The sequence below is a fragment of the Passer montanus genome, unplaced genomic scaffold, assembly GCF_014805655.1.
Source record: "Passer montanus isolate IOZ18808 unplaced genomic scaffold, ASM1480565v1 scaffold5, whole genome shotgun sequence".
Lineage (NCBI taxonomy): Eukaryota > Metazoa > Chordata > Aves > Passeriformes > Passeridae > Passer > Passer montanus.
Genome location: NW_024369929.1, coordinates 17453845 through 17469366, shown reverse-complemented (window position 1 = coordinate 17469366; position 15522 = coordinate 17453845). Strand labels below are relative to the sequence as shown.

The following is a 15522-nucleotide window of genomic DNA, read 5'->3' as shown; positions in this document are numbered from 1 at the left end:
CGGGCCGGGCAGCGCCGGGGCCGGGCCGGGCAGCGCCGGGGCCCCGCGGGGAGCGGCCGGAGGAGGGACCGGCCCTTATAAATGGCGCCCAAGCAGGACCCTAAGCCCAAGTTCCAGGAGGGTGAGTGCGGGCAGGGCTGGGGGCTGCGGGCCCGGGCTGCGGGTGCGGGCCGCGCCCGGCGCGGGGGGCTCGCCCCGGCCCCGCTCGGGCAGCCGGCTCCCCGCGCCCTGCCCAGCCCGGGCAGGTGCGAATAGGTGCGGAAAGCGGAATTCCCGCAGGCTCTGTGTGCTCCCGGCCCTCTCCTCCCTGCCGGAGGCACGCGGGCCCTTCCCACCCCGTTATTCCAAATATCCTTCGTTTTCATGCGGGCGGGTTCGTTGGCATTAAAACCTCTGGAATCCCTCTGGTTCGTCCGGGGGTTTTGTTTTAATGCCTTGAAGGATGGTGGTTGTTTATTGTCCCCCGGAAGGGAGCCCCGTGCAGCAGGATTCATGGGGGCAGCGCTGGATTTCAGCACAGCTGGAATCCACATCTGCCGCAGAGCTCCGGGCTTGGGGTGCATGGTGGATCGGGCTTTTCAGGAGGCTTTTTCCGCGTGTATTTTGATTTTTAGGTAATGATGCGGTTGAGGGTTACACGAGTAAGATAAGTAAAAATAGCAGTGCGGTGTAAGATGGATGCCCCATGCCTGAATGTCCCAGGCCAGGCTGGGCAGGGCTGGAGCAGCCTGGCACAGTGGAAGTGTCCCTGCCCTGGCAGGGCTGGCATGGGATGGGCTTCGGTGTCAGGAACGGTGTGTGCATCCAGGAGCAGCCCTTGAGTGAGGGATGGACCTGGCAGGGCTGGCATGGGATGGGTTTTGGTGTCAGAACGGTGTGTGCATCCAGGAGCAGCCCTTGAGTGAGGGATGGAGCCTGCCGGGCTATCATGGAGACAAAGAGCCCTTTCTGCAAATCACCCGTGTGGTTTTTAACGAGGAACGTTCCTCAGTAGCCGTGGGCATCCCTCCTGGAAATCACTGCCCAGCTCTGAGGCAGAGGGTGTCACAGCGCTGTGACAATGAGGGTGGTATTGTCACCTCCTGATGGTCAGCCCCTCTGCAGGGACATTTTAAAATAAATACAAGTATCGATTGTGTGCTGTGTCAGTGTGGCACCTCCGGGAGAACCCTCCCGAGCCTTTTTCTTTGTTGGGGCACAGAAGCATTTCACAGCTGTGCAGCTCAGCCTCCCAAAACCGGGAGGCACTGCAGCTTCCAGGACATGTGTGCCCTCAGATATTCGTGTTAAGCACCCTGCAAATCCCACAGGGGAACCACACAACGAGACTTGGCCAGGAGAGATGAAGGCAGGCTGAAGGACAGTCTCACCCTGCTCCAGACCCCAGCGTGAGGGGTTCTGCTGCTGCCCTGCCCTGGCCCACAGGCTGGGTGGGGAAGCAGCATGGGGGTCTCTCTTCCTGACTCCCTGAGCTGGGAGTGCCACGTGCTGCCCTTCCTGCAAGAAAGGGACACGGGTGACGGTGGCTTTCAGGCGTCAGGAGCTTCAGGTGCAGAGTGGGATGTTAGGAGAGGGCCTGGATCAGGGCCCTGTGGCTGAGCCCAGCCTGCTGTGGGGGCTGCAGCCTGAGCTGAGGCTGGGGAGGAGATCTGGGCATGGCAGGGATGTGGGGTTTGCTGCCAGGTGCTGCCCAGGGCACCAGCTCTGTGACTGTGCCAGTGTGCAGCTGCTCCTGGGATGCTCGGGGGTCTCTGCTCTGGGTTCCAAACAATCACAGCTCTGACCCCTTTGCTGGGACAGAGAATTTGCTCCTGCAGTCGGCTCCTGCCTCGGGGCTGCCCCTGTGCTGTGCACAGCAGGTGACAGGGCTGTGGGAATGCTCTCTGAGCTGTTTCTCTGTGCTTCCCTTGCAGGTGAGCGAGTGCTTTGTTTCCATGGACCTCTCCTTTATGAAGCCAAGGTGGGTGTGTGTGGCTGCAGGAAAACAAGGACGTGTTTCTGTCTGCTGTGCCTCTAGATGGGACCAAGGACTGGAGCTAAAATGAACAAAAACCTGTCTGAAATCAGTGGCAAGCCCTGGGGCTCTGTTCCAGAACAATTTCAGGAAGCCCAGTGGCACCGTGCAGCTATTCTGGGAACGTCCCCGAGGCTGTTAGAACATCCCAGAGCACTGGAAATATCCCAGAACACTTTGTGCCTGCAGGGTTTGGTGCCTGAGCTGCTCAGGGGGAGGGGGCTGAGTACAGCCCGTGGTCTTCCACAGTGCCCAGGAGGAGCTGCACTGCAGTGACAATGCAAGTGGAATCCCAATTCTGCTTCCAGTTCTGCCTTTTGAACCACAGGAGCCTGCACTGCAGATTTCTGCCCCTGCTGCCTCAGAGCTGCTGCAGGCACAGCTCTGGCTTTGAGTGCCCCCACTCCCTCTGGAAGGGAAGGCAAGGGCTCTTGGAGCTGTGTGGGTTGGAAGGTTTGCAGGAATTCCTGGGGCACCTCAGACAGGGATTTAAATCCTTCAGGATTTGGTCTCAGTGAATGTTAACACAGGGAGGCAGGAGAAACACTCAATTTCTCTCTTCAGGAGAGAGTTGTAATGCTAAAATCTCACCGAGAGGGTTTGGGCTGCTCCAAACCATTCCCACCTTAGGGCTCCTCCTCTGCTCCTTCCTGCTCTGGAACAGGAGGATGAGCCTGTGGGAGTGTGGGACAATTCCCACCTTTTGTTGGGAGTGTGTTGTGCCAGTGCCTGCAGAGAGGAGGGTGAGGGAGGCTCTGGTTTGGAGGAAATGACCGTGTGCACTCAGCCAGCCCGAGCTGGGCAGCAGCTGTGCTTGCCCTCCTCTTGCCAGAGTGGAATGAGTGCTGCTGGGCAGGCTTTGCCAGCTGGGTGCTGAAGGGAGCTCCCAGCTCACAGCTGGGTTTTGGCTGGCTGTTTGTACTGAGTGCCTCCTTCTGAGTTCCTGCCCTGGCAGAATGAGCTGGAAGTTTCATTTTAGAAAGGTTTGACTTGTTTATTTTAAGGGGTTTAATTTTAAAAGCTGCTTTGTCAGTAGTAATGAGCAACAACCTTGGCTTTCTTCCTGCTGCTTTGATCTGTTTTTCTCCCGTGGTTCTCGGCCCAGCAGTTGTTTTGTTCCTGACCACATCCTTGGTGTGCCACAGCAAGGTGGTCAGAGCAGCTCCTTGTGAGGCTCGTGGCAAACAGGAGCTGTTTGTGCCTCTCTGCCATGCAGAGTTAAGGGAGATTCACTTCAGGCCCTTCTAACCCCCAGCAGGGAAAATATTTTGCTAAGAACTGTGTTTGAGTCATCTTTTGCTTGGTGCTCAGCCCCTTTATTCTCCAGAGCAAGCAGAGGCAGGCACAGGCTGTGTGTGGCTGGGTTTAGCTCAGGCTGCCAGAACAAGCACTGCTGCAGCAGGAGCAGGAGAACCTCAGTCCTGGCTGTCACGTGAGCCTGGGTTTAAGTTCATGTGTGGCACGTTGCAGCTGTTTCCTGAAGCAGGAGGTTCCTCTCTGGCAGTATTTTGTTGTTGAGGCAGGTACAGCGCAGTGTGGTCTTGAGAAAATGTTGTATAGCCAAAGGTTCTGCCCTCTCAAACACTTGGAGATGGCTCTGCATGCCAGGAAAATACCAATTATAATTTTGGGAGTCGTTTTTACTTCAATGGAAGAAAAAACCTTTTACATAGACTCAGATCTGGAGCCCTGCAGGTCATTATAATTTTGGCGTAGTTTTTACTTCAATGGAAGAAAAAACCTTTTACATAGACTCAGATCTGGAGCCTGCAGGTTTTAGATCAGCCTCATTCTGTCACTGCTCAGGGGGCAGTGGCAGCTGAATCTCAGCTCCTCCAGAACAGGACTTGAACTTCCTGGAGGAAGTGTTGAGTTGGTGGATTTGATTTGTACAGCCAAGAAGTTCAGGGGCAGGGAAAGCTCTGCAAACTAAAGCAGCAAAATTCCCTGAGATCTCCTTGTTTTCCCTGGGACTGACTGACCTTTCTTCTCTGTTCCAGTGTGTAAAGGTTGCCATAAAGGACAAGCAAGTGAAATACTTTATCCACTACAGTGGTTGGAATAAAAAGTAAGTAATGCATGGAATACAAGCAGGATTTCTCTTTCCTTTCCAGGGAGATGCTTTGTGTGAGTGTGGGCTGGCTGCAGCAGCCCTGCCATGTCCCTGCAGGTGGCAGATCCTCTGGGACTGAGCAGGGTGATTGAATACCTGAGCTGCTGGTTTGTGGAACACAGAGAGCATTGCCAAACTGGCCATTTCCTGCAGAGCTGGCAGGAGGCTGCTGGGAGTGCTCTGGGACATTCTGGTTGTTCAGGGTGGGAAACACTGGAGTTCCTCCCTGGCAGAAACCTCTGCTGTGAAAACTTCCTTGTCATGCCTTGGGAGGAAGGGCAGCTCCTGCTGAGGTGGGGCAAAACCACCCAGATCCCTTGCCTCTCAGCCCAGGTATTCAGGGGATTTTGGAGCACAGCTTGCTGAGGGCTGGGCTAGCAGCAGGTGCAGCCTGTGTTTCAGCTCCAGCCTCTCAGTTAAAGTAAACCTACAGATGCTTTTTCCTCCTGCAAAACTGGCGGGGCTCCAGGTGGGAGATGGCTGAGGGTTACAGGCACCTCTGTGGGATAAATGTTGAGCCCATTAGAGGTGAAAGCTTCCATGAGGTTGTTGTATTGATGTACTTTTCTCCCTTTTTTTGAGTTGTTTTCCACCCCTCAGTTTGAATTTAGGAAATGGAGGTTTTTTAATAGGTGATTAAAAAGCTCAGCTCTTCAGACCCAGAAGTCTCAGAGGGCAGTTTGCTGTTTGGTTTGGTTTCATTTCAATGCTGAGGACTCTTAGTCACAGCAGTCTTGATCTCTGTGATGTGACTAAAAGCTGAACCTCGTGTTTCAGATGTGACTTTTAATTGCTTCTGCTCTCCCTGCTGCCAGGGGGTGGCTCAGTGTAAACACAACACTAACAGCACAATCACTTTGTGTGGTGGCTCCTCTTAATGAGGCAGCACCAACGTGGCCCTTCCTTCCCTTGTTTGTGCCACCGAGGGGGCAGAGGTGATGTCCTGATCCCGCTTTTCTTGCTTGTGCTGTTTGAGTTTTCATTTTTGCCTCCAAGCTCCAATTAAGGCCATTAAAAGTGGCAGCACAGCCTTCATCTGCAGCTCTCAGGGCCTGGCTGGGAGTGATTCTGCCACTATCAACAGTCAGGATGCCAGGAAGCTTTGTCACCGTGGGGCACAGAGGTGTCACCTGGGCACACAGCACTTCTGGAAGGTCCCTTGCAGCTGGACAGGCAGGAGTGGAATAAGTGGCTTAGACAGCTGAGCAGAGCCCAGAGGCTTTGGGCACAGCTGGAGGAGTCTCTCTGCAGTCTGCAGGTGCTGCCCTTGCCCTCTCTCCACCCTCTGGAGTCCTGCTGCTCCTGCAGCAGTATTGGTTTGGCCACATGCTGCTCCAGGAGTGCAGCTGCTGAAAACTGGCACAGAACTCTTCCTAAAGAGCTTTAACTGTTGCACTTTGGAATACCTCGGCCACTGTTAATGTGTTTTATTTGAGATAAGTTGTCAGATTGCTCAGCTGAGGCACTCTGTGTTGAAGTGGAATTCCTGCTGTAGTGGCAATTTCCCCAACGCCTGTTCTCTTAAATGGTTCACTTCAGATTCTGCAAATATTCATGCCATCTTGGTTTCCTTCACAGACAGAAATCAGAGCTCTTCTCCTTACAGTGAGATCCTATTGCTGAATTTGTTAACCTATAAAAGGTTGGAATAGATAAAGGAAACTTTCTCAGTAATAGACTATGGCTATGGATATCCCATAATTTTGTAAGCATAGAGTATTTTTTTTTTCCTGTGATGCTTCTTTTGAATGAAAGACTGTTCTCTCCCTCTTAAATTGCCCATCCCTCAAGTTTGGGAAGAGAATGCCAGAGGGTTACACTTCCCTGGATAAATCATTCCAGCTCAAGTCCGTGGGGAATGTTTGGTAACTTTGGCCTTGAGCTGTGCCAGTCCATGACTTGACACAAAGCAGAGAAATACCAGAGGGTTACACTTCCCTGGATATCATTCCAGTTCCAGTCTGTGGGGAACGTTTGGTAACTTTGGCCTTGAGCTGTGCCAGTCCATGACTTGACACAAAGCAGAGTTTAGTCCCAAATTCTGTGAAGCTTTTAATTGACTGTTGTGTGTAGAAGGCAATCATGGGATGGCTTTGAGTGATGATTTATTTCTGTCTGGGTTTTTCCAGCTGGGATGAATGGGTTCCAGAAAGCAGAGTGCTCAAATACGTGGATACCAACCTGCAGAAACAAAAAGAACTCCAGAAGGCCAACCAGTGAGTAGTGGGGAAGGAGGGATTGTCAGGGAATGTTTGTTCAGCAGAGCTTCAGTCCACAGTTATCAGAGCAAGGTGCTGAGTTTCAAACCAAAACCAGAGAAGCTTCTTTTTCCAGCAGAATCTTATTTCTGAATACGTTGTGTTTAAAGGGAACAATATGCAGAGGGGAAGATGAGAGGAGCTGCTCCAGGCAAGAAGACTTCTGGTCTGCAGCAGAAGAATGTTGAAGTGTAAGATTCTTTTTATTTAAAAATAAAAAACCCACCCCCAAACCCTGCCCAAAACACCTCCCAGACTTTGGCTCATCAGTTTTACTTTTAAAGGCTCTGCAGCTCAACTCCATTTCTTGTGGCCTGTGCAAAAGCAGTTTAATGGCACCAAAAAGGCCTTTGTTGAAGTATTTCATTTAAAATGCCTTTTAGATGGTGCACAGTTAATGTTGAATTGAGGTGCTGAGCAGACACTCTGCATTTTTTGCAGTCTATTGTTGGTGACCTGACACTCAAAAAGTGGTGGTTCCTCATAAGTCTTGTGTATCTCAGTAAAATCAGTTTCTCTATAGAATTTCTCAGTTCTTCCAAGCACTTTGGAATAAATCCTCACAATGCCTTGCCTTCTGCCATGGTGCAGTTGTCCAAAAGCATTTAAAGAGCATTTCTTTGGCTGGTTTTGACAAAACCAAACCAATAAATACAGAATTAAAAATGGGTCTGCATAAGAGACCAGAAGCAAGCTCAGGAATCTACTAGAAAAAACTTAATTTGAGCTGTGACTGTCAGATTTCCTTTGCTCCATTCTTTTGGTGTTTCAGCAGAGATTTTATGGTAGATTTTCAGACAATCAGTCCAGCTCTGCTCGTCTGTCATCTTCAGTTTGGGCAGGGTTTCACTGAATGATGGACGTGGCCCTTACTAATGGGATGTTTTGAATTTCTAATTTCGTTTGTGATCCTGGCTGTCGTAAGGAAGCTGCTGAAATGCCACCAGTTCTTCAGAAGTGGATTTGGCAGCAGCCTCAGGCTGCAGGGCTCACTCAGGGCCAGGTTTGGTACGGAATGTGAGTCATGGCTTTGGGCAGTGCAGCACTTTCTGGGAGTCACTGAATTTGGTTTCAGGGGCAGTTGAGACTGTAAGTTTGAGAAGTTTTCTGGGAGCAAGGAAATTACTGTCAAATCATCAGGAAGGCTTTACTGCTAAATACTTTCTATACTTATATATGATGACTATGGTAGATTTACACAAAGCCATGTGTGTGGTACTACTTTTATTTTTATTTTGCTACATGCTGAAGGAGGCAAATGTTGCCTATGGAGGTGTGGAATATCCCAAGGAAGTAATATTTAGATATTGGGAATTGGGGTTTGCTCTGGATCCTGGAGCAGTTTCACTTTGGGACTGGCCAAAGCCTGGCCGGGGCTGTAGCTGGCTCCTGGTCTGGGGGCAGGAGGCCAGTGGATCTGCTGGGTCCCCCTGGATCCCCCTGGATCCCCCTGGGTCTCCTGGCTAGGTGCTGCCCTGTGCTCAGGTGCTGCAGGCTGAGCTCCAGCTGAGTCCTGCCAGCTCAGGGCCAGCCTGCCCAGGAAGCAATCACTCACTGCTGTCCTCATGTGGGGTCAGACAGAACCCAGCCCAGCCCGGCAGGCAGCTGATAATGAGTGTCATTAGAATCTAATTAAAAGAGGTCTGAATGATGACCAGCAGTGATTTGGCTGCTTCAAGGGCTGTTCCAGCTGAGTGTCTCCCATGTGAGTGGTGGGAGGGAGCTGATGGTGGGTGTGAGCTTGACTCAGCTGTGAGTGTGTGCTGATTGCACTGCAGAGTAATGCTTCCCAAAATACACTTCCAAAATCCAGCCTCGGGGTTGCTCCCTTGTACATCCCAGCATTGCAGACACACAAAGTACTGCTGGTGGGGAGGGGAGAAACTGCTCACACAACTGTCCTAAAAGGGTAATGCTGTCCACCTCTGTCCCCAGGAGGGCAGTGCCCCTGTGTGGGGGCTGCCCACGAGCTGTGTGTGCCCTGTCCCCAGGTTTTTCCGGCGGGATGGAGCCCACACCGTGTGCTGCCTGGAGACCCCGGCCATCTCCACGCGGTGAGTGAGGCCTGGCCCAGGACTGCCACCCCGGGCCACCTCCCTCTTCCCTGGGTTCTTCCTTGGTTTTGTGGTTGGGTTCTGGGCAAGCCCTGGGAGCCCTCAGCTCTCCTGGGGCCCACCCTGCTCTTCCCTTTCTTGGTTGTTTTGTTGGGTTTTGGGCAAGCCCTGGGAGCCTTCATCTCTCCTTGGGCCCGCCTTTCCTCTCCCCTGGGTTCTAGACAGGCCCTGGGAGCCCTCGGCTCTCCTGGGGCCCACCCTCTGTCTTCCCTGGGTTCCTCCCTGGTTTTGTTGTTGGGTTCTGGGCAAGCCCTGGGAGCCCTCAGCTCTCCTGGGTTCTGGGCAGGCCCTGGGTTCCCCTCTGTGTTCCCTCCAGGTTCTCCCCTGGGTTCTGGGCAGGTCTTAGGAGCCCTCAGCTGTCCTGGGGCCCACCTTTCCTCTCCCCTGGGTTGTGGGCAGGCCCTGGGTTCCCCTTGGGTTCCTCCCTGGGTTCTAGACAGGCCCTGGGAGCCCTCAGCTCTCCTGGGGCCCACCCTCCGTCTCCCCTGGGTTCTGAACAGGCCCTGGGTTCTCGCTCAGCTGTTCCTTGGAGCCCTTGGCTCCCCTGGGTTCTCTTCTGGGTTCTGGGCAGACCCTGGGTGCCTCCAGCTGTCCTGGGGCCCACTTTCCTCTCCCCTGGGTTCTCCCCTGGGTGCCCCCAGCTCTCCTGGGGTGCTTTGGCAGCAGGGCCTTGTTTGGGGCTGTTGAAAGCCCCCTTGCAGCTCCTCTGCCCTGCACCTTTGGGTGCAGTGGGAGGACACTCCCTGTGTCCAGCTGACTCCAGACGTTCAGCCCTGGATCCTTCTGGAGGCTAATTCCTGCAGCCTGGAGCTCCAGAACGCAGCACCAAGGAGTTTTCAGGGGCCTTGGAGCAGTGCTGGTGTTGGGAGGGAGAGCTCAGGACCTGCTCCTTGTGCCGTGCTTTGGTTTGAGGCTCTTCAGGGTAACTGTTCTGCAAACTGCAGCCACTGGTTCCAAAAGCTGTGAGGCAGTCTGTGATCAAATAGAAATATGTATGAAATGCAGGTTTGGGTTTAAGATAATTAGTCATCCTCTGATAACTGGAAGCTGTAGCAGAAAAAATGTGTAGTTAAAGCAGGCTTTATGGCTGCCTATGCAACACCTTCTGACTCTGTTAAATGTGCTGAATTCCAGCTTCCAAGAGTTTATTTTACATTTCATGGGCCTAAAAATCAGTCAGAGTTAATGGGTGCTCGAAAAATAGAAAGAGTAACCAAGTGTTCTGGGGGGAAGATAGGGCACTGAGTAACAAATTAGGGAATGACATCTGGTTTTAAATTACCTAAATGGAGTTTTAAAAAACTCTGCTTCTGTTCTAATGGTTAACCTGATTTTTATCTTGTGAATTAATCCTGGGAAGCTCTCCCTGTTCCTCCCTTTTGGGTTTGGAAGAAAAGCCTTTCTCTTCAATGCACCAGCCCACTGTTAGTGCCTTACCCTGGGAAATGCTCCCTCTGAGGGATGAGCTTTGTCCTGCCCACAGTTCCAGCCTCACATCAGCTGCTTTGCCTTTAAATAAACCCTTTACCTTCCCTATCTCCAGGCCTTCCTCAGAACTCTGCCTGTTTCCTGGCCCTGACAAACCCAGTCCAGAGCCTGAAAACAAGAGCCACTGAGGGAGTGCTGAATTTCTGAGGGATCAGTGTTGGCTGGTAGAGTTTTATCCACCCAGTGCCCAGTTTTTGAGCAGTGGATCCAGGCTGCTGTTGGCAGGGAGCAAACTGAGAATGAGTCATGGTGCTCCAGCTAAAACTTGCTGAAAATGGGTAGTAAATAGACAAAGTGCTCCTGCATCTTCCCTCTGCTGCTGCACTGGTAAAGCTGGAGGTTTTTCCAATCTTTTACTGGAAGTTAATTCAGTTGAGTGAGATTTTTCTGGGAATTCCCAGCACTTCTGTTTCCTTGTGCCATATTCTGTGCGAAATAAAGCAGCCACAAACCTCATGTAGTTCTCCAAGAGCACTTGGGAAGGACAAAACTTCCCAGAAATGGTGAATTCTAACCTGTTCCATGAACAATCTTGTGGTACCACAGCTCTGAAGCCAAGTTGTAGCTTGTGTTCCCTCTGTGTCCTTAGCTAAACACTGCCCATGCCCCTGAGGATCTGCTCCCTGTGCTTGGACCATTTTCTGCCTTTCTGCTGTGGCTTCCTTAAGTATCACTCCCTTGACATGTGCACTAATTTGTGTTCTTCTTGCAGGAAAACAAAAAAGAACAAGCAGAAAAGTAAGTGTGTTTCATTTTACGTCTGAGTGGGTCTCTCTATGCAGGATTTGTAGCTGAAATAAGACCTTCAGCCTGCCCCAGTCATTCAGTGACACCTTGTGCTGTCCCTCCTGGGGCTCTCTGCTCACGAAGAGGAAGATTGACACTTTTCTGGTTGATACAAAATGTAATTGTTTCAGTCTGTCAGGATTTTGAGCTCTTGCAATTGCAAAGCGAAGCTGATCTGCTGAAATAATTTCCTAAGCCAAACTTAGGTTTTCTTACTGAGATGGAGATGTGACACAGCTGCAGAGCTGAGCTGCTGGGTCCAAAAATTCTCCCCCAAAATTCTGACAGACTGGTGTGGTTCTGGTGCAGAAACCTCTCTCAGATAAGTGCCAGTGCAGCAGTATAAACTGGCACAAACGGGGGGACTCCCAGAACAGAATATTTAAAACAACAGCCAAAAAAACCCCAACAGGTGCAAAGGTGAAAAATCTGAGTCTTTCTTTGAAATGCTTCCCCTAACTGTTGCCTGCTGTTTTCTCCTGCTGCTGTGCTGTGCACAGCTCCAGGCATTGGGGAGGGCAGCAGCACCAGTGAGACTCCCCAGCCTCCCAGGAAGAAGAGGGCTCGGGTGGATCCAACTGTGGAAAGTGTGAGTATTTTCCATTCCCTCCCAGGGACTTTGGGTGGAAAACAGAAGGGTGCTGTGCTCCCAATTAGTACCTCAGAGTAATTAGTCTGGCTTGGCTGTTCTCAGGAGGAGACGTTTATGAACAGAGTTGAAGTGAAGGTGAAGATCCCTGAAGAGCTGAAGCCATGGCTGGTGGATGACTGGGACTTGATCACCAGGCAGAAACAGGTGAAAACAGCTCTGGGGGACACCTTCCACTATCCCAGGCTGCCCAGCTTGGTGGGGTTTTTTTAATGCCCAACTAAACTCTTGGAGTAGTCCTTTCCTAGCCTGTATCATCTTAACCTGCTGATTTCATCCTAGAAATGTCCTGGTGAGAAAAGGTTTCAGTTGAGCTTCCAGATATAAATGTCTGCAAGAATGAGACAAACTTGTATTCTGTTTTGCATTTGTAGCTCTTCTACCTCCCTGCCAAGAAGAACGTGGACTCCATTTTAGAGGATTATGCAAACTACAAAAAATCCCGAGGAAATACTGATAACAAGTGAGTAGTGCTCACTGCCAGCCTGAAACACCTCCTTGGCTCTTGTTGTTGGACTTGGATTCTGTGGCAAATGGAATAAGGTTGTGAAACCTGACCCAGCCCCATGTCCAATGCCCTGTTCCCAGCCCAAGGTGATTGTGGTGTTCAGAAATCCTGAGGGAGTAATTCCAAACTGCACGTCTGCTTTCTGGATAGGATTTCTGCTTCCCTGCTTGCCCTGAGCCTTTTCCTGAAGGAAGCTGACAGAAGCTTCCCAGAGAAGCTGTGTGGGGTGAGCTCAGTGCCCTGGGGCTCCCTCACAGAGCCAGGGGCCAGGGAGGTGCACGAGGACTTGTAAATACTCAGATGGGCAAAGCCAATTATACCCCAGCAATCAGCCCCGAGCAAAACAAGGTGTGTTTACTCTGCAGGAGACTTTCCTGTTTGAAAGGGACAACAGAAAGGGGAAGTAATTTTCTTCCATTCAAGAGGAAGCAGATTATTGACTTGTCAGGGTGTTTTAACCTGCTCTGATGATGCCTGTTCCAAATTTGTTGGCAGGGCGGGGTGAGGGTTGTGCTCCTCTGTCACTGCCAGGTCCTGTACAGGCAGGGTGAGGTTGGAGGCCTGCAGGAATCTGGCAGGAGAGGCCTGGGAGGAAGGGAGCAGGTGCCTGAAATGCTGGGGGACTGTCCACCTTCTCAGTGTAATTAATTCAGGGTTGTCCTTTGAACAACAAAGGAGCTGGGATGAGCTTTGGGTGGCACAGAAAGCTGAATGTCCCCAGTGCTGCCTGTGCCTTCAGATGGGCTGCTCCAAGTCCATCTCCTGGAGAGGATGACTGAAAACTGCTGCTCTTGGTTTGCCTACATCCTGGCTCTGTTCAGAACAGCCCACTTTCCAGGGGGGTCTGGAATTGCATCCCTCCCTGTGGCTGTAGATTTTAAGGTCTCCAGACTAATTTCCTTGCAAGATGTGAACGCCTGTGAAGGACCCTCCCAGTTTTGGTGGTCTCCCCAAGCCAAGCCTCACCTTGGAGCAGTCCCTGTTCCTTGGAGCAGGCCTTGCAGAGCTCTCTGTCCCCAGGGAATACGCTGTCAACGAGGTGGTGGCTGGGATCAAGGAGTATTTCAATGTCATGCTGGGCACCCAGCTGCTCTACAAGTTCGAGAGGCCCCAGTACGCCGAGATCCTGGCGGATCACCCCGATGCTCCCATGTCCCAGGTCTACGGGGCCCCACACCTCCTGAGGCTCTTTGGTGAGTGCCACCTGGGCAGGGGGAGCAAGAGCTCTGGGAAGGATCCAAGTTTCCCCCTCTCGAGGCTGTGGCAGGCAGCTCTGAAGGGTGGGTTCATTCCCTGTCCATGTGCCCAAAAGGCTCAGAACCATTGGGCAGTTTGGGATGGAAATGAATCTTTAAATCTGGTTGTTTTGGGTGAAATTGTGGAATTTTGGGTGGAATCTAAAGGAATAGATTCCTGGGCTGCTTTCCTGTGCTGCTGTAAGGCTGTGGACTTGCACAGTGCCTTGAAGCAGTGTTTGTGACAAGTGTCCTTCCTTTGGGCAGTGCGGATCGGAGCCATGCTGGCCTACACGCCCCTGGATGAGAAGAGTCTGGCTTTGCTCTTGAACTACTTGCATGACTTCTTAAAGTGAGTACTTGTGAGGTCTTCCAGCAAGAAAGAGAGAGGTCGGGGAGCTGAGGCTGCCCCTTTTCAGTGAATTGTTGTGTAACTGGGGCTGTGTGTGGGATCTTCCCCACGGCTGCAGTGAAGCCTCTCAGACTCCACTTCTCTGGTTCTGTTAATCTGCACTCCTACCCTGTTCCATCTGCTCCTTGTTGCAAAATAAATGCTTCAACATTTATTTATAGCTGCTAAAAAAAGCAGATGATAATTCCAGCAAGCTATTAAATTACACAACAGTTACTCAACAACAATTGAGCAAATGTTTAAAAAGTGATGAACTTTAGGAATGTTATTTCTGGGACAGACTGTCACTGGGGCTTTAGTGTGCTATGGTACCCTGTAGCCGTGGGATGTTCAGGAGGAAAACATCCTGATAATAATAAAACACTTCAGTGTGAAATGAGGTGAGCTTTAAGGTCCCTTCCAACCCAAATCATTCTTTGATTCTATGATTAGGAGCTATTGGAAGCTGAAAGAAAAGCCTCAGTAAATCCAGGCCAGCTCTGCAGCAGGGCTTGACAGGAATCAGCCTGGTAGCCAGGGAAAACCTGCCCTGGGATAGCCCTGGTCTGTGGGGCAGTCTGAGGTAAATGCTGAAGAGCTCTGGCTGTGAGGCAGAACTGTGACCCCAGTGAGCAGAAATGCTGAACCCATTCCATGAGAATTAATAGCATACAGCTTTTACCTTTGGCCATCCTTGTTGTGCCATCCTTCACTCAGCCCTCGAGGTCCCTGTTTGTGCAGACAGAGCTTCCTGGTGTCTGTTCTGTCCCTGCTCCTTTGGGTAGAGCAGTACCAAACTGATTCTGGTACAGCAGCTGCCTGAACCTCAAATACCAACAGCTTCATCCTGTTAATCCTGAGCTGCCAGAGCTCACCTGGAGCCAGAGGTGCTTGGCAGCTCCTTTGGAATGGATTTTTGGGCTGAGCTGTCAGCTCTGTAAGTGCTTGGCAGAGCTGATGGGAGCAGCTACTGTGGGACTGACTGGTGCTTCTCAACCCTGTTGTGTGTCTGGGCATTGACAGTTCCACTGAACAACGAGGATTTGGGCACAAGCAATGCAATGTTTTGTTGTTTTTGTAGGTATTTAGCAAAGAATTCCTCCGCGTTGTTCAGTGCCAGTGACTATGAGGTGGCCCCTCCGGAGTACCACCGGAAGGCAGTGTAATCCCATGGAGCAAGGCTGGGGTCCTGCACCACTGTCCACTTCTGCATCCTGTCCTTCACCTCCCCATCACACAGCTCCTGCACAGCTCCCGTAAACATAGAGTGATTAAAGTTGTGTGTGTGAAGTGCAACTGCCACCTAAGTCCGGAAGATTCCTTGTTCTGCAGTGGAATTTCTTGTCCCCAAGGGGAAGCTCGGAGCCCCTGGAGCTCCGTGGCGTTTCTGGCTCGGTGTGTGCATCGCTGGGATGTAAAGGAATGTGTTCTGGTGTGTCATTGTCTGAACTCAGTGCTCGTAGGGCTGCTCTCCCCAGAGGCTCGGCCTCACTAACCCGCTTTGTTCCGTAGTCATGACAGACCACGAGGGCCCTGTCACCTATCTCGGTGCTATTGACTGTCTCACTCACCCCAGTGACTTCTTGGTGTTGAAAGTTCAATGTTTGGTTCATAAATGTCTGCTTTTCATGGGGTAGTTGAAGGACTGTGACTTTTTTTTATATTCTAATGATAGGAAAATGCATTCTCATCTCGTAGTGTTTGGAAACGTTGGTCTTTCGCAGAGCTGTTTTACGGATCTGCAAATAAACTTTTTTAATTTCAAATGTGGTTTCTCTGTTTGCATCTGTTGCTGCCGTGTGAGTGTCCTGGCCAGGCTGAGCAAGGGAATGAGGGGTTTGGATCTCTTAAAGGCATTGCATGACTTGGCTCTGAGTAGCTGCTCTTTGCAGGCAAAATACCAGGTTTTAATCACAGATGTTACTGCAGGAAGCCACAGTGGCCAGGGATCTGGGACCCATCCTGT

The 15522-nt window shown here is 51.3% G+C and overlaps 1 protein-coding gene across 1 annotated transcript; it reads left to right on the top strand.

Moving 5' to 3' along the window:
* Window positions 1-15322, top strand: MORF4L1 (mortality factor 4 like 1). The gene is made up of 13 exons (XM_039723318.1): window positions 1-121; window positions 1914-1960; window positions 4015-4082; window positions 6257-6343; window positions 6496-6576; window positions 8377-8439; window positions 10700-10725; window positions 11274-11362; window positions 11468-11569; window positions 11797-11885; window positions 12951-13123; window positions 13433-13517; window positions 14638-15322. Exons 1-13 carry the CDS (start codon window positions 82-84, stop codon window positions 14720-14722), a joined length of 1035 nt encoding a protein of 344 aa, XP_039579252.1. The 5' UTR covers window positions 1-81; the 3' UTR covers window positions 14723-15322.
* Window positions 15323-15522: the final 200 nt, after the last annotated feature.